Raw genomic sequence first — 18,772 nt, 5'->3', positions numbered from 1 at the left:
TATCGATGTTCATTACCCATTCATTCGGAATTTCCGAAATGTGCGTTTAACGTTTTTACTCACATGACCCTCACATGACTCACGGGTTAGAATGGGTGACTATCTGCGTTACTTAGGGTGTATTCCTCGAACAGATGTTACTTGTGCGGTCGTGGGCTAGTAGTGGCTGCAATATTTTCTTCTGCCTCCCTCCTCCGTAACATGACACTTAGATGATAATTACGGCGCTCCTAGGCCGGCTCGTTAGGGAGTCGTTCCAAGCCACGAGCAAACAGCAGGGAAATCTCCAAGCAGAGGTTCATCACCGGTTATTTTTGTCGTATTCGACTTTGGCGTTTTTCTATCTAATATGTTTTACTACATCAAGAAAATCGAAAGCCTACAACTGTCCAAAAGGAACCGGAGCACATGAAGAAAAAATACAACATAGAAAGTCCTACAAAAATGCCTAAAACGCGTATTATAAAACGGTCGGAGCCGAACCTCTGCTTGGAGGGTGACAGCTGAGCAAATCTCAATGTGATTTCCGTGTATCAAATATTCAGTCTTATGACCCTACCGAGGTACCCTGGGAGCCAGACAGGACCGGGTAGCTAGCGAGTTTTGTTTGGGGACCCAAGGCAGTCAGCCCGCAGATCTAACATTAGTGGCTTGTGGTTGTACTTTTCTCAACGCCCCATCTGATAAGTGCTCCAGGGGGAAGGAGTTATCGCTACCCTAGATAAACTGTCCTAGCTGCCCGATCCCGGCTGGCTCCCAGGGTACTACCGAGGGTGTACTGACTACACTTGAGTTTGCGGGGAAAATAGGCTAGATGCTTTTGCTTTAAAGGGTCCCTAACATAAGGTAGAATCCGTGGACTTAATCGTATTTAACTAATTTCAAGTAATATTATGTAAGTGTAAGAGCATTTGTTTCAAACTCCTGAGTGATGCCTGATAAAAAGTATAAAAGACAACAACCTTTCCCTTCTTTGAGAGTACATTTTTTCTTACACTACCTGTAAAAAATCTCTACAAGAAAGACGTATGTGACATGCCACAAAATACGTGAAAGCCAACTCTGCCAAACATCTGCTTGGCCATTACTAAGTGGGACCAGTCTTTGGGTCCAAGCGCCCGCTGAGTTAGAGTAAATTAGGCTCTTTTGTGGCTTTCTCTAGTAAGGCTTTTCGCGTCGGGCAGGCTGGTCTGGTTACCAACAGGAAACTAACTAACTTTTAGCTTATACGTCAGATTCTTCTACGCAACCAAAATACGACTAGTTACAGTGACGCTGAACATTGTGATTTAATAGAGCAAGGACTATTTACACTCCTTGATTCGAGCAAATACATGCACACATTTGGATATTCGAACGTGCATGTACATGTACAAGAAAGGGCTGTCAGGTGCCACAAGGATTGGAGAGCAAAAGAGACGGTCCATGCTTTATATCCAAGTTACTTATCAGTGGACATAATTATCTAACAGCACCGAAGGCTTTCTCTTGTGTTGTGAAATCACCGTAGCGTCTGCTTGGAGACGAGAACCCACATGGTGATTTGATTAACAGAGCAGCGATATCCACCGGAGGGATGTTGTTTTCAGGGACTCAACCATGACGGAGGGAACTCGACACAGGAGAGAGAGCCTGGCGTCCAAACAGTTTTGTCATTTTCTGGACAGCGCTTGCTTGGAAAAAGTAATTGCAATCAAAAGAATACTTGTAAAAAATTTAACGGACTGCGTGACGTCATGATCGGGAATCCTTTTCATGAATTTTGCAGATTTGGGCCGAATACAGACTACTGCCATGCCACCAAATACTAGTAGTACAGTACTACAATGATGTGCTGTGCTAGTAATAACCAGGATGGCACTGGATCCCTGCTGATCGTTCATCAAGATAAGAGGGTCAACCGGCCATAGCATCGGCTGTGCATGCCAGTTTCGGACTGAATACGAGATCACAACATTGATAAGGAAAGGACACTCTGGGGCCATGACTACAGTACAGAGCCTTGTGTAGTTGGTGATCAGAACCGTTACGAGTACTAATTTGTGAATCAAAAGGAGTGATTTACAACATAAACACGTACTGTAAAGGTTAATTCCTTTTCCCAATGAAGAGAGTAGTTTCAGCCAGCGATTTGGTCATCTTTCATGCAACCAAACACATAATCATATAGAGGTCAAATATGAATTCTAGTCTCTATCGGTATCCCATCAGCTGAAATTGTGACCATAGCAGGACTGAAACGGTTTAAACGACACTTGACTTAAGCCTGGTATAAAACAACTTTCAACTAAAGGAAAACAATACAGAAATCTTAGCGATCCTTAGCCCGGATATACCAGACCCCCAGCCCGATCTCAAAGATGTTTTTGAGATCATGGGTCTGGTATCCAAGCCAGGCTATCGAAACCTCTGCTTGATTTCCCACCCCACCCAACATCTGCTTTGGCCTTCACGACTCACACTAACTTTATGTGAAGTAAATTCAACTTGAAGGAGCAACTCAGTGATCAAAATAGTGGGGGAGGGGTCTTACAAGCTCATGGCAAATGTCGGCCCTATATGTGTAATGAAATGTGGGCTTGATCAAAAAAGTGATTTTTCCGTGTTGCCAGGTCACCACACATGAACAGATCATAGGAATCAAAATAATTTCCAACCTTCTTCGTGTACGATTAGACTTTACATATGTATAGTTCTGGTGATATCATTAATACGATGGAATCCAAAACAAAGTCTGCAAACCTTGTTGCGTGTATAACAAGGCACAGTGTCCTTGCAAAAAAATGGCGCAAAAACTAAACAGCCCCCCACCCCACCCCGTAACACGAGCAACTCATCTCACAGTCACACTGTGCGTAAAGTCTAGCATCAACAACCATAACCTATTACCATACCATGATACTAGCACTGACATACTCAACAATATCAGCATAACACGATTTCCTACCTGTATTTGTTGTCTCTTCATTTCTCATAAACGGGCAGCCTGTTTGTCCCCGTACCGTTGGGGGTGGTCGATAAATGAGGGTCTGCATGGGGGGGCCCGACAACGATTTACGCTGAATTCAGAAGAACTCCCTACGTATTACGCTAAATCAAGGAAGGCATTTACTCTAAATTTGGTCGCCTCGCTACGAATTACGTAGATAAGATGATTTTCCCTTCGAATTACGGGAAATAAAATAGGCTGCCTACGCCTTACGTAAAAAAGCATGTATACCCTCAGAAATGCTTCCCCGGTCCGATCAAGTCCCACAGATATTATGTTTTTCGTTCCTTTTCCCTCTGTGGGTGGAACATCTGCTGTGATGAATGGACTCCAACACTTAGAACTACTCCCATAGTTTCTATACTAAGCTTAGCCTAAATGGAGAACGTATTTAGGAAAACACGATACAAGCGTTTCAGCAAGGAGCTTAAAAAATCCTTGGTTTCAGTGTGATCAACATTTGGAATTTCCGCCAAAGAACCCTGCGGTGCTGCCAACCAGTGAGTCAGTGACGGTCCGGAAACTAGCCTGCCCATTCTCCGCTGGTCGGCTTTGGGGTGCTTTACCTACAGGCTGCCTGTTTATGAGAAATGAAGAGACAACAAGTACAGGTAGGAAATGCTGATATTGTCCAGTATGCAGTGCTAGTATCATGGTATGGTAATAGATTATGGTTGTTGATGCTGGACAACGTACAGTGAAGGCTCGTGTTACGGGTGGGGTGGGGGGCTGTTTAGTTTTTGCGCCATTTTTTTGCAAGGACACAGTGCCTTGTTATACACACAACAAGGTTTGCAGACTTTTGTTTTGGATTCCATTGTATTAATGATATCACCAGAACTATACATATGTAAAGTCTAATCGTACACGAAGAAGGTTGGAAATTATTTTGATTCCTATGATCTGTTCATGTGTGGTGACCTGGCAACACGGAAAAATCACTTTTTTGATCAAGCCCACATTTCATTACACATATAGGGCCGACATTTGCCATGAGCTTGTAAGACCCCTCCCCCACTATTTTGATCACTGAGTTGCTCCTTCAAGTTGAATTTACTTCACATAAAGTTAGTGTGAGTCGTGAAGGCCAAAGCAGATGTTGGGTGGGGTGGGAAATCAAGCAGAGGTTTCGATAGCCTGGCGCCATGGCTTGGATACCAGACCCATGATCTCAAAAACATCTTTGAGATAAGGCTGGGGGTTTGGTATATCCGGGCTATTAAAGGATCGCTAAGATTTCTGTATTGTTTGCTTTTAGTTGAAAGTTGTTTTATACCAGGCTTAAGTCAAGTGTCGTTTAAACCGTTTCACTCCTGCTATGGTGACTCTGAATTTCAGCTGATGGGATTCCGATAGAGACTAGAATTCATATTTGACCTCTATATGATTATGTGTTTGGTTGCATGAATGATGACCAATTGCTGGCTGAAACTACTCTCTTCATTGGAAAGGAATTGACCTTTACAGTACGTGTTTATGTTGTAAATCACTCCTTTTGATTCACAAATTAGTACTCGTAACGGTTCTGATCTCCAACTACACCAGGCTCTGTACTGTAGTCATGGCCCCAGAGTGTCCTTTCCTTATCAATGTTGTGATCTCGTATTCAGCCCGAAACTGGCATGCACAGCCGATGCTATGGCAGGTTGACCCTCTTATCTTGATGAACGATCAGCAGGGATCCAGTGCCATCCTGGTTATTACTAGCACAGCACATCATTGTAGTACTGTACTACTAGTATTTGGTGGCATGGCAGTAGTCTGTATTCGGCCCAAATCTGCAAAATTCATGAAAAGGATTCCCGATCATGACGTCACGCAGTCCGTTAAATTTTTTACAAGTATTCTTTTGATTGCAATTACTTTTTCCAAGCAAGCGCTGTCCAGAAAATGACAAAACTGTTTGGACGCCAGACTCTCTCCTGTGTCGAGTTCCCTCCGTCATGGTTGAGTCCCTGAAAACAACATCCCTCCGGTGGATATCGCTGCTCTGTTAATCAAATCACCATGTGGGTTCTCGTCTCCAAGCAGACGCTACGGTGATTTCACAACACAAGAGAAAGCCTTCGGTGCTGTTAGATAATTATGTCCACTGATAAGTAACTTGGATATAAAGCATGGACCGTCTCTTTTGCTCTCCAATCCTTGTGGCACCTGACAGCCCTTTCTTGTACATGTACATGCACGTTCGAATATCCAAATGTGTGCATGTATTTGCTCGAATCAAGGAGTGTAAATAGTCCTTGCTCTATTAAATCACAATGTTCAGCGTCACTGTAACTAGTCGTATTTTGGTTGCGTAGAAGAATCTGACGTATAAGCTAAAAGTTAGTTAATTTCTTGTTGGTAACCAGACCAGCCTGCCCGACGCGAAAAGCCTTACTAGAGAAAGCCACAAAAGAGCCTAATTTACTCTAACTCAGCGGGCGCTTGGACCCAAAGACTGGTCCCACTTAGTAATGGCCAAGCAGATGTTTGGCAGAGTTGGCTTTCACGTATTTTGTGGCATGTCACATACGTCTTTCTTGTAGAGATTTTTTACAGGTAGTGTAAGAAAAAATGTACTCTCAAAGAAGGGAAAGGTTGTTGTCTTTTATACTTTTTATCAGGCATCACTCAGGAGTTTGAAACAAATGGTCTTACACTTACATAATATTACTTGAAATTAGTTAAATACGATTAAGTCCACGGATTCTACCTTATGTTAGGGACCCTTTAAAGCAAAAGCATCTAGCCTATTTTCCCCGCAAACTCAAGTGTAGTCAGTACACCCTCGGTAGTACCCTGGGAGCCAGCCGGGATCGGGCAGCTAGGACAGTTTATCTAGGGTAGCGATAACTCCTTCCCCCTGGAGCACTTATCAGATGGGGGGTTGAGAAAAGTACAACCACAAGCCACTAATGTTAGATCTGCGGGCTGACTGCCTTGGGTCCCCAAACAAAACTCGCTAGCTACCCGGTCCTGTCTGGCTCCCAGGGTACCTCGGTAGGGTCATAAGACTGAATATTTGATACACGGAAATCACATTGAGATTTGCTCAGCTGTCACCCTCCAAGCAGAGGTTCGGCTCCGACCGTTTTATAATACGCGTTTTAGGCATTTTTGTAGGACTTTCTATGTTGTATTTTTTCTTCATGTGCTCCGGTTCCTTTTGGACAGTTGTAGGCTTTCGATTTTCTTGATGTAGTAAAACATATTAGATAGAAAAACGCCAAAGTCGAATACGACAAAAATAACCGGTGATGAACCTCTGCTTGGAGATTTCCCTGCTGTTTGCTCGTGGCTTGGAACGACTCCCTAACGAGCCGGCCTAGGAGCGCCGTAATTATCATCTAAGTGTCATGTTACGGAGGAGGGAGGCAGAAGAAAATATTGCAGCCACTACTAGCCCACGACCGCACAAGTAACATCTGTTCGAGGAATACACCCTAAGTAACGCAGATAGTCACCCATTCTAACCCGTGAGTCATGTGAGGGTCATGTGAGTAAAAACGTTAAACGCACATTTCGGAAATTCCGAATGAATGGGTAATGAACATCGATAAGCCATGTCAGGGATTTGGCCTAAAACTTTTAGGTCCTGAGTCAACAATCCTAACCACCAGACTCAGGTAGCCCAGTAGTAGTTAGATGACGGATCATTCCGTTAGCTTGCTTTATAGTGCCTGTAGCAGGATGTATCAAAAAGTCTCCAATTACGTGATCTTACGTTGGCCAAATGGAGAACTTTTGGCAGGGCGACTCAGTCACCGTGATAGGGTTTCATCTGCCTACCGGGGGAGGGGGTGTGACTTCCAGCGGACAGCGGGATTCTAATCCCGTACCCCTGCAGATAGACCCGCTTGTGGTGGATAATAAACACGTATCCGATAATCACAGGTTGATTAGGTGATGATAGCCTATTGATGCACGATCTACTTGGCGAGATGGAAAAAAAAACTTCCCAAGACCCAGCTTGAGAGTTGAGGATTTGTATCTCTCCACTTCTCAAAAATTTATCGCTATCATTACAAAATTACAAACGTTGAAAAGGAGCACAAGATCGCACAAGTCTGGCAAAGAAATCGATACGGTTAGTTCTAGAGCAGATATAACTACAGTATATGTAATTGTTAGGTACCGTTTAAATAGATAATGAACATCCGATTTATTCGCTTATCAGCTGAAGACTTTGGTCACACACGTGCTTGTCGTAGAATTAAGATTTTCTCAATATTTTGACTACTTTGCTCTACTCTACTCTACTCTACTCTACTCTACTCTACTCATGGGATCCCATTAGTTGTGGAGAGGAAGCGTGTACGCGTGACGTCACAATCACACCCAGACGAAATGTTTCCGTGCGCTTCTTGTTGCCCTACTTATAACCAGTCCCGATCAAGTTCAGAACTACGTTTCATCAAGTTCAAAGTCTAAATGCTCGAAACATCGATACGTTGCACGTATAGCTCATCTTACATTGTTACAAACTGTCGGAGCAAGATAGAACAAGATACAGTCTGTTTCGCTCTACTATTGGAGTTTCTTAGGCCTCATCACAACCAAAGACGTAACGTTATTGCGTTGTCTTAGCATTGTATTATCCAATTGTCTTCTTCGAACAAGGAACATGCCACATGTAGCACCTTGAACTCTTACCTCCATTCCACTGTTGACATATTTGGTTTGACCTTGATTTTGCTCATGATGCCTCGGTTTTCATGTACTTATCGTATGTTGTGCGCTGGATGTCTTTACTCTTACTGAATGTAACACGTTTTGTTTTGTTTTACATGTGTGCCCCCCCCTTAGAAATCAATTCTCAAAAATTGAAGGGGCTACCCGCCTGTTTTGAGATAAATAAACAAATACATAAATTAAAGTTTCTTTGTACCATATTAAGAGCATCAGTAGCATGTAACAAGATAGGATGATTTTCTTGTTAATGGTTACTTCCAAACATCTACATCGTTTCATCACTTGAAAAAAATCATTAGAAAAAGTATAACCCTGTATTTGACAGCACCAAGACGAAAACTAACGAGCAGGAGCTTCCTTTGGTATGTGAAACAAATGTAGTACGGAAACTTTCGAAGAAAGTATAACTACTTGTTGTTTGCAAAATAAATGTTTATTCTCACTTACTTGACTCGCAATGTGTTCCTCGATACGAATCATGTTATTCATTCAAGGTGTTCAGTGCGCTATCAATCATATGTAGTTATACAAAGTATAATTAAACATTCATATAATCAAAAGAGGAAAGACAAAATAATAAAGACAAATTCCGTTTTGATCCACGCATTCCAACCGGTCTTTCTTTTTTGACAGGGCCCACTAAAAGTCAAAACGGAATGCTGTTTAGGTGGTGCGTGCTAACTTAAATTGCATCATCTTGCAGACGCTGAATGTTCTTAACCTACATTGTATTTCTCGCGCATCAACGTGCACCCCCTCAATGTTGTAAGACGTTGAAATGGAAATGTGACATAGATATGAGATGTCAAATGGTGGCTTAGTAGGTGCTTTCCGCCACGAATGCTATTTCCGCTTACACATTTTTTTTTTTTTACATTTTGTTTGCAGAAGAGGTAGTACAAGGCTGGTGACTTTGCTGTTCTTACTGGGATGGTGAACGACTGTGGCGACACGAGACCAGGTTTTGGCGCGGGTTATGTCTGACCAGACAATCCAGCCCGTCAGAACCTCCGCCTGGTGTGGTATGCGCCAGACACTAAAACCAGCATTTTGCAAGGGAAAAAATTACAAGCCACAAGATCAGCCGGCCGTTCAGGGATTTAGTCACCATTGTGACGTTAAGAGAGGACATGATATGGTAACCTGATGCGTGGGAGAAGACAAAAAAAGAAACCGCAGAATTTATTATAAACTGTCACCTCACCAGAATCCGTAGGACTGCTTCATCGTTCCCGCCTGTGTACAACCATATCTACGTATACTGTGGACGTGTTGGTGATGTAACATTAAGTATACCCTTGCAAAAAACTTACAGTTAAACCTGCAGCTGTCCTGAAATTGAATATAATGATGTTATACCTTTAGTGGCCACTTTTTGAATTATGAATCGTCATGTTGTGAGCAAATTGCTATGGAAATATGCGTACGGCGTTTTTTTTTTGCCATCACGGCAGCTTTTTCTTTCTTGTGAGGTCAAAGTGCAGGCCGTAGGTTGTATATTTTAGAGAGAATGGATTGCACCGGACTTTAGTAAATCCGTTTGGTATCACTAAGCTTTGTTATCTCTACATGAAGTCTGTATTAAATAAGGATTGGCATAAAATGCAATGCGTTTTCACTTTGAGTGATGCTGAATCATTTCACTTACTAGCAATACATCAAGGTTAGGTTTATATATTAACTCTATAACCACTCCCTATCTCGAGCCAAGTGTCGCAAAGGTTCCGTTTTGAGTCATATGACTCAAAATCCCTATCCAGAGTCGAAGTCAGTGAGTGCAGTGACTGTTGAGTCATATGACTCCAAGGCCCAATCTGGAGTCATATGACTCTAAGGCCCTGTCTGGAGTCATATGACTCAAAGGCCCTGTCTGGAGTCATATGACTCTAAGGCCCTGTCTGGAGTCATATGACTCAAAGGCCCTGTCTGGAGTCATATGACTCTAAGGCCCTGTCTGGAGTCATATGACTCAAAGGCCCTGTCTGGAGTCATATGACTCGAAGGCCCTGTCTGGAGTCATATGACTCAAAGGCCCTGTCTGGAGTCATATGACTCCAAGTTTCCCATCTTGAGTCGAGTGACTCAAAGACTCCGAGTTGAGTCATATGACTCAAAGTGCCCCTTTATAATGCAGAAATCCATCCATTGTGGCTGGCTATTGAAAAATCTGTTTGAGTCATTTGACTCAAAGACATCTTGGATTCCTAAATGACAAGCTAAAACGGCTGCAATTTTGTAGAATAAATGGCTTCATTTTCTGATTTTCAAGTCGAAAAAAGGGAATAAAATGGTTTTTCCCTTATTATTTTGGATTCTGTTATATGTTCATTAAAAAACTCAAAAGAGTAATGATCTCTCGCTTTTATTAAATCTCCAACCAACACTGAAAAACTCTAGCTTCCCCTATAAACAATCACAAGAAACAATTGTTCTGGGAGCATAAAACATTCAGTAAACCAAACCGAGACCCGACAGTCAAAATTGAAGAATTATAGTGTTTATGAATTTCTAAACTTCAGTTTTAAACTAGAGTTCCAGGACGCCATACCTTTAGCAAACGATTCTAACCTTTCTAAGTGGTGTTTATCATGTTTGGCATGAGTTATGCAAATACGGTCCCGATTTGTATAAAGAATATTAGATGTTCCTTCACCAGTGAAGAACATTATACAAATCAGAAAACCAGAAAGGATGGTGACAAACTATGACCCCAGCAACCAACAAAGTCGTTTTTCTGTCTTTCTCCTTATACCTGTGGCCAGATCTGTGAATACTGTATTTTCAAGACACAATACTAGTAATTATCGTATCCTAATTCCATGGGTTTTAAATGACATCCTCAGTGAATGCACTAAAGGTGCTTAAAATTCTGTCGTTTGAAAACTTTTTTTTCCGCACAATACAATCATGTATGATTGGAAACGAGCAGGCAAGTTCCCTTTCTATGACTGCGGAATACATTCCCGCAGTCATCTATTACCGTATGGCCTTTTCTCACCAACAGCTGTAAACGGTAGTAACATATTCGTGTCCAACAAACAGCATGTATAAATCGTCAACGTAAAATTACCAACACTGACGGCACATTAAAAAAAAAAGTACAACGATACAACATGATTCACCCTTGGATTCGTCCTTAAATGCTGTTCCACGATTCTCAATTGATAATGATTCATTTACGTCCATAAAGATTGGGGTATTGTTGAGGCCATACTGTTTTTGGTCTGGGCGTGTATTTGAGGTTATATGTAATATATAAAGAATCGTGATATGGATTGCGATGGTTTTTGGTAGATGGGTGTTAAGTGATGGTGAAGATCCATTTTGGGCCCCCTGTTTGTTGACCTAAGTACTGCAGCCTCACGTCTTGCATCATATTTTTTATTATTTGGACGTGCTGTAGTCTTGATTTGTAGGCGGTGGTTAGGTGTTCAATTGATGCTTACGTGGTTTAAGTTTCAGCCTCTTAGACGTTTGTTAATCTACAGAATCATTTATTTTGTGGATGTTTTTCTTTCCGGTAAATATGAATTTGTAGATGGACTACGATGATACTTGTGGGTGGATGCTGTGACCCCGATCATGTTTAAGTGTTATTTGGCCCTCTGGTTGCTGAATGTGGTACTGTAGCACGATTTGCTTGTTTCGTATTTTTGGTTTTGGACGCCCTGTGGTGTTTATTTCTAGATCGCAGAAATATGATACATATTTGATTCGCCCTATATTCACCCCCACTTATGTATGAGCAGATAGGAAGGGTTACAAAGTCATTGGTTAACAATTGACAAAAGCGCTTCATCCTGCAAACGTTAAAGCTTTGAACTTTTTTTGTTTTGTTATGATAATAGTTAACTACCTTCGCATGATACTGTAAAACACCTGTCATCCTAGTATTCTTTTAATTTTACTAAATCGTTCTTGTTCTTTAAGTGACCACTTATTCATAATTGTGATGAAGGGTAAGGTCCACACTCGTAATAGATCACCATGGTATCTAAAAGTATAATCCACGGGTTGACCTTTCGTGTTTTTCAGTTTGCTAAGTTCAATGTTCAGCATATTCAGAAGTGTTACGATTACGATTCCATTCGAGCTATTTGGTGGAAAGATGGCAGACAGAACATTTACAGTTCTGGGCAGAAATGTGTGATTTGCCCTCTTTCCAGCTGACTGACCCGGTTCTAAGTTACCGTATCAAAGTTGGAACATGTTAACACAAAAGTTAGGAGACCTCATATTTCCATAAAATATACAAAATTATGAAGAAAAAAAAATAACTTCCACATCTACATAATCTATGCTTGGTTATATACACATTTAACTATTTTACACAAGTCACAAGTAGGCAGTCCAATCATTGACAAGTTATACACCTGTGCATTAATTATGCAAATTACGACCTTATTTGCATGATTGGTTTCTGTTAATGTTCCAGCTGCCATTAAGAATTATGCATTGAGTCCTATAATAAAAAGCAATGCAAATATAGATACTGCCCATGAAATATCAGTTAATTTTCATTTTATTACGGACAACTCTGTCTATGCTAATTGCATACTAAATGTTATGAAATCTGTCGTTCCTCTCTTCAGTTATCTTCCTCAGAAGATTTTAATACTAGAGCCCTGCAGCTTCAGAACAAGCTGCTAGTGGTTCTTACTAACAAAATTTCTTCCTTACAACACTACCTATCTGTTATCAAAATAATAAGATAATAGTACGTCCAGGTCAAAATATACAACCATCAGCATTTCTGGTGATGTACCAAGGTTACATGTCAGCGGAGCAAAAATTGACCTTAACCTTCGTCTTCCCAGTCCCTATCTTCTGGCGGGACATGCACAAATATCAAACATGCAAATAAGGATCTGTATAATTATGTAAAAATGGTAAAACCGCTTAGTGATAATTGGTGGTATTTCAATTTTAGACATGTGTAAGCTAATCAGTGATGAAAATAGACATGCATAAATTATGTAAATATGTTATTTATTCGCATAACATCTACCAAATGCCCTAATAAGTATTTCATGGTTGTATAAGGGTGCCAACCTCTAATTTGCTATGTTACAGATATGATCTGCACAATCCGATACAATGGTTAATAGCTTCTATTTTCATTACCACAAATGAAGTGCACATGGTCTATCATGCTGTCACTGGTAGTTTGTTGTGTTATACGTGCGTCTAAACTGAGAGATATTTAGGTTCAAGTAACAGTTGACTTACATGCCTCGGACTGAGAATGTGTATTTATTTATTATTACTTACCACTTTCGCAAACAGGCACCTCGCCGTCCCATGCACCGTTATTGCATGTCACGATGGTGGCTGATAATGCTCCAGTACAATTACGGGAGCACCTGTAGATACAGTTGTCTCCATTGTTGAAGGGAGGCGGGTCGAAGCATATTCCTTCGACACATGGAGGGTGGTCTGGGGGAGCAGCCGGACAGCCCTCTAAAATGAAGGAGAAACATTTTGCAGGACGTGAAGAATTAATTATTTTACATATGTTCTTATCGTCTACTGTGTATTTGATGTTCCATTAAAAGGAACAGCTTAAATGATCTACTATTTGTTTAAGATCGTGTAAATATATTTCATAATACTTAACAACAGGGGTACAAAAAGGGACCCTAACCTTCGTCTTTCTAGTTGCTATTCAGAGATCAAATACTATTAAAATCCAATCAAAGGTTCTTACACTATATTGACCACAAATATCAAGAAACACACTCACATACGCACAAACACAGACAAAATCCAAAAATATATCTTTATTGCATAAAAATCAAATGGTGAATCTCTATATTGAAATAGCTTAGAAACTAACCCAAAATATTCCAATTATGAAAATGCTGACTTTCATATCTACATAATCTATGCTTGGTTTCACCTTTAACAAACTTACACATGTCAAAATGTTGACAATCCAATAATTAGCTTACTATAAGAATTAGCAACACTTATGCAAACTATGGAATTATTTGCATAATCAGTATTTGTTACATTAGCCAGAAACTATATATTTGACATGTATTTGAGTCCTACAATGAAAAACAATGAAAAATTAGAATTTCCTTATAAATTATGCAAATTAAATCCAAATTTGCAAAACTTCATTACGCACAACCTGCGGGTCCAGATCAAGCTGTTCCGGCCCCAACCACACAAGTTTGTTCTTGAAACACATGTATGTTTTTTGTCAGAATATAGCACACCCAGTTCAAAAGATATAAAACTAGAAATTCTGATGCAACACCAAGCTCATATGCCAGGAGACCAAATCCTGACCTTGACCTTCGTCTTCCCAGTTACTATCCACTTATCAAATATCATGACTTTGACTGTTTGTTTTTTATTGTGCAAAAGACTCATATGAGCAGATGTGTTTCTTGTTCTATGCTCTTTAAATGAATGTGAATGAAATAAGATAAAGTAAGTAAATAAACTACCTAATAGTAAATTGCTTGTATTTGGGTCATACAAAACGCTACAAATATAGATTTTTAATTGGACCCCACTCGTAGGTTTGAGGGTTAAGCCGAAGGACAAACCTTCTTTAGTAGAATGTAATTGTAACTATTGTTGACATAGGTTTGCAACTAGTCTACATACAAGTAGCTATTACGTAACAGATGAGAAGCTCCAGTATAGATTGGTCTTAAAGTTGGTAGATATTACTCAATTGGCCATACTTTTTACTTCTCAATACAGAAAAGAAAGAGAACATTTCAATTTTTTTTTGTTTGTCATTTCTTCGGATATGCAACATACAGACCACTCGAAAGCTGGTTTTAAAAAGTGTGAAAATTGCTGTTAACGGAACGCGACTTGTATAAAATACAAGTGACCTACAAATTGATCATTTGCATTGGCAGGGCAATTCAAAAGTGAATGCCCTCTTCTTCGCATACTTATATACATCACCAATCGAAGTCAAAACATTTGTTAGTTGTAATAATAATAAAACGTGACTTCTCATCATGATCAGCCAAATAAAGCTCTTCAGAATTTCATTAATGCAAAAGACGCAGCTTACCTGTCGGTAGAGGTGTTGTTGGATGACGTTCTAAAACGAAAAGTAACATTGAAACAAGTTGACTTCAACAAAATGCTGACAACTAGTGGCATAACAATTGCGGATATACTGAAATATCACTTCCACTAGAATGGCCGACATTTGCAAATGCAGTATATTTCAGCCATCTCCCTCCCATGCAACAATAGACTGTTCCAAAATTACCCATTTGAAAAATTAATTTTACTTATGCCAGTTTAAGCCAGAAATGAATCTAACAAAATTCCCTGATGTTATAATGGACTCCATTGCACAATTAGCACCCATGTGCATTTGCAAAATAGACCAGTCCAGATATATTCCCACTTTTGAATAAGGAACCTAATCCAAATTGAATTTAGCAAAAAGGTCCCACAGGCATGAGCAGTCCAAAATACACCCTCTAAAAGAATACGACATTGAAATATCACCGAAGTCCAAAAATAGATCTTAAAAATACCCCCCTCTTTGCAGGAATGGACTTTTCCAACGCACCCAATGTAAAATTACAAAATAGACCTGTCCAAAGCAACCCGACTGGTTACCTTTTACTGAAGCTATATTGACATACAGGCCTGCACCTTAGAGGGCCTCCAAATGAGGTAAGCGGCCTTTGGGTCATTGAACCCTGTGGTCATTAGAAAATGACCCCCCCCCCCCAAATGGTTCATGCCAAAAATCATTCATGTGCCATTTGAATGAATATCCAGTCCACCCCTGTACCAAAATTTAGGTTATTTTGTTGTATGGCTGAAATATAACTAATCAGATATCCAGAAGCAATGCAGGAGCCTTTGCCTACCTCGGACGCTGCTTTAAACAGTGAAAACAACCTGTTGTAAGACTGTATATAGAACGATATGACTTGTGTAAAGGACGTGAACACACTTGCGCCTTCTGTCTAAGAAACAAACACTGGGGGAAATTCCGTACCTTTTCTTTCATCATAAGAAAGGCGTTAATGAGAAGGGTGTTACTGTGAGATAGATTGACAAAATTGATAATATTTCTACTTTAATTTTTAAACTTTACACAACTGTAGAGCGTTTCTTACATCAATAGACTGGGTTTCTGTTTGTAATAAGGTCCTGTCGTTTTTATCACATAAACGTCATCCTTTTAAACACCCTAAACGGATTCAAAACAAAAACAAGTTTGCAAAAAAAATTACATTCCTTATGAAATCTAAGTAATCAGGTAAGTTTACCACAAGTATTCAGTTTCTGATATTTTTTAGCAGTACCGTGCATATATTTGTTGATTTTGCAGCTGCTCTGCACTATTTGCAGAATAATCGAATTTTTTTTTCATTTCACTTGGAAAGGGCCGGAATTGAATGTTAAAATTATTCAATCAACATGGCCTAAACAACGAACATATAAATTTGGGAAATAGAACAAAATCTTTAATTTAATAGATAGCAAAATACATGGTTTAGAGCTTTGAAGGGACAGCCCTAAAGATATTGCACATCGAACCACATAAAAAGATGATTCCAGCTTTTCACTCTGCCACCAGGTTTTTAAGATAAACATTGACTTAACCTGATGTGACGTCAGAGCAAACATGCACGACAGGCAGTTCGAAACTAGCACTGATTCTTGCGAAAGAAATTTTCTGATAAGCAAACAGTGCTAAAACATTTTTTACAATTCAAAGACATAAAAGTTGCTTTCTTTGCTCAAAAGAAGAACTTTCTTTGTTAGCAGCAGTGCATAGTTTTACACTGGATGTGCTCATCGTGACCTTATGATCTAAAAGGTCATTGATTAAACTAATTACCTAGTGAGAAGAATTCGAAGGTATCATATTTTCATAACAAGATGTTTTAAATCATCGGAAGGGCGTTTATTTCATGCAAATGCCAACGTTATCAAACATTGTACGTATGGTCAAACGTAACTTCATGAATTTTGATGACATTGGTGTCGTCAGCATCAAGCTCCACTGTAATGCGTAAGAATGGTCAACTAAAGGCTCATTTGCGGCTACTTACGTAGTTCACAGATGTAGGCAATCGAAGGGAGGTTACATGGATAATCCCTCCACTGATTTGCAAACTGTGGTGAAGAAACCAGGTTTGCCTCGATGCGAACACAGTCTGCTTCACCGGGCGCTTCGTCGGGTTCATTCTGTGCCCAGTTGTCGTAGACTAACACTTGTTCCCCATCTAGAAACCTGTGGTCTCCTTCTACTTCATCTGTGATCCCAATCCAGGCGGCCCACTGGTCGTTGCCGGCGTTCCGCAATCCCACAATGTGGTCGTTGATCGCTTGGTCTTTTGGTTGAGCCAACCTGCCATTATAGGATTCGCACTCTGCTTGTGCTTGGTCGAATGTAAGTGGAGGTGTTGTGGGAGATGGAGTGATGATGAAGGCTTTATAGCAGTTGGCACCGAGGCCACTCCAGCCAGATGGACAGGCTGTGCGAGGAAGAAGAAGAAAGAAAGAAAGAAAGACAGTCAAGGATCGTAGTCCTATATTGACGCAGAAGTGAATATTAGGTAAATATTAGGTACAATATGTTTCAATAAGTAAAAAAACCTCCCAAACCCTCAAGAAACTTACAAACGCACAGCATGGAAACATTGCTTCTAAGATGATAAGCATGGTCATGAACATGTGTGGACTGGACTATAGCACTCTCTTCAACAAAAGCCCAGCCGCATCCAGGCGGTAGAAGTTTGTTGACGATCTCAACTTCCTCGAAGTCAGAAATCCAACTCTAGTGTCAACAAAGCTCCAAGAAGACCTTTCGGATCTTGAGAACTGGTACTGTGAAAGCCACATGATGTTCCACTCCCGTAAATGCAAAGCCCTTCACTTACAGTTTAGCAAGACATCGTTCGTGCGACCTCCATTCATGATAAGCAACATTGAACTTCAACATGTGAAAGTCATGCAGATCGTGGGTCTGCACCTCCAGGAGGACTTAAAATGGAATACACGCGTTGACTCCATGTGCACGAAGTCATGCCAACGTCTGTACTTACTCATCAAACTGAAGCACTTCCGAGGTCCTGCTACTGACCTATTTGCGGTTTACACCTGTTACATCCGCCCAATTCTGGAGTATGCGTCGCCCGTTTGCCACTCCGGATTATCCACAACTCTCAGCAACAAAATCGAGAACGTCCAACACCGAGCACTTCGAATTATCTTGGGCACAAACTATACTTCCTACTCAAGTCTCGTCGAGAACAAGTGTCTGTTAACTTTGCTAAATCACTTGAACAGTCGAAGCTGTACAGACACCTACTACCGCCTTCACACCTTCACGACTGAATATCAGTGGCAGCACGTGGGTGAAAAATGACATCCTCGGTGAAAGAGGTCAGAGGTTACGGAAAAAGATTGCTGCCACCTAGGAGATCTCTGCCAACATGGTTTTGCAATCCATAGCAATCCATGAAGACAGTGGCTCCTAGTGGCCTGATAACATGCCATCTTTCCTTTAGAAAGGGTTTACAGTACCCATTTTGTTTTATTTTTTGTTTATTTTGATTTAGGTAGGGACTTTACTTTTTGAGATGGCTGAGTAGCCCCCCTCCCACCCTACGCCATTTTGTTATTATTTCAGTGATGTTTTTCCTAAGTTTACGAGTTTATTTTAAATGTGACCTCTACCCTGCAAAAGGCTGTCTATCGACTGGTGAACTGTTGACAACAAACTGTGAGTACAGCTTTCAAATTGAACCCGGACAGCTGGAGGATCTACCCAACTTGATGCCACATATTTTTTGCACCCGAAATTCACAGAGAAGATCATGCCATCCACAGTTCTGTTAGTTATCCTACTTGGATCCCTGCAGATACCATCTAGAGGTGTGTGCTTACCAACAAAAAGAAACCAAGCTATGTCCAGCCCGCCAAATACTCCAGCAACCTCGCAGGTCACCAATCCCCATGACGAGTCATCTTGTGTTCCCTGTGGCATTTGTGAAAGAACAGTGGGATGGAGTGTCCGGGGTATTGAGTGTGAGACCTGTGGAGGCTGGTTCCATGCATCGTGTCAAAATATTGGTACTCAAACGTATTCCGACC

General features: G+C 40.6%; 1 protein-coding gene and 1 long non-coding RNA gene across 2 annotated transcripts; one reads left to right on the top strand and one right to left on the bottom strand.

The window, feature by feature from the left end:
- Positions 1-3,206: 3,206 nt before the first annotated feature.
- LOC118428702 lies at positions 3,207-9,379 on the top strand. Its single transcript, XR_004832661.1, has 2 exons — positions 3,207-3,600; positions 8,555-9,379. It is a non-coding gene; the product is annotated as an uncharacterized LOC118428702 (long non-coding RNA).
- A 3,085-nt stretch (positions 9,380-12,464) lies between these two features.
- LOC118429401 (perlucin-like protein) lies at positions 12,465-17,593 on the bottom strand. The gene is made up of 4 exons (XM_035839883.1): positions 17,557-17,593; positions 16,726-17,151; positions 12,938-13,126; positions 12,465-12,493 (listed from the first exon to the last, which is right to left on the bottom strand). The coding sequence occupies exons 1-4, from the start codon at positions 17,591-17,593 to the stop codon at positions 12,465-12,467; spliced, it is 681 nt and encodes a 226-aa protein (XP_035695776.1).
- Between the last annotated feature and the right edge of the window lie 1,179 nt (positions 17,594-18,772).

The sequence above is a fragment of the Branchiostoma floridae genome, chromosome 13, assembly GCF_000003815.2.
Source record: "Branchiostoma floridae strain S238N-H82 chromosome 13, Bfl_VNyyK, whole genome shotgun sequence".
In the NCBI taxonomy this organism is placed as follows: domain Eukaryota; kingdom Metazoa; phylum Chordata; class Leptocardii; order Amphioxiformes; family Branchiostomatidae; genus Branchiostoma; species Branchiostoma floridae.
Note: the sequence above shows the minus strand (reverse complement) of the source record. Positions and strands in the feature narration are given on the sequence as shown.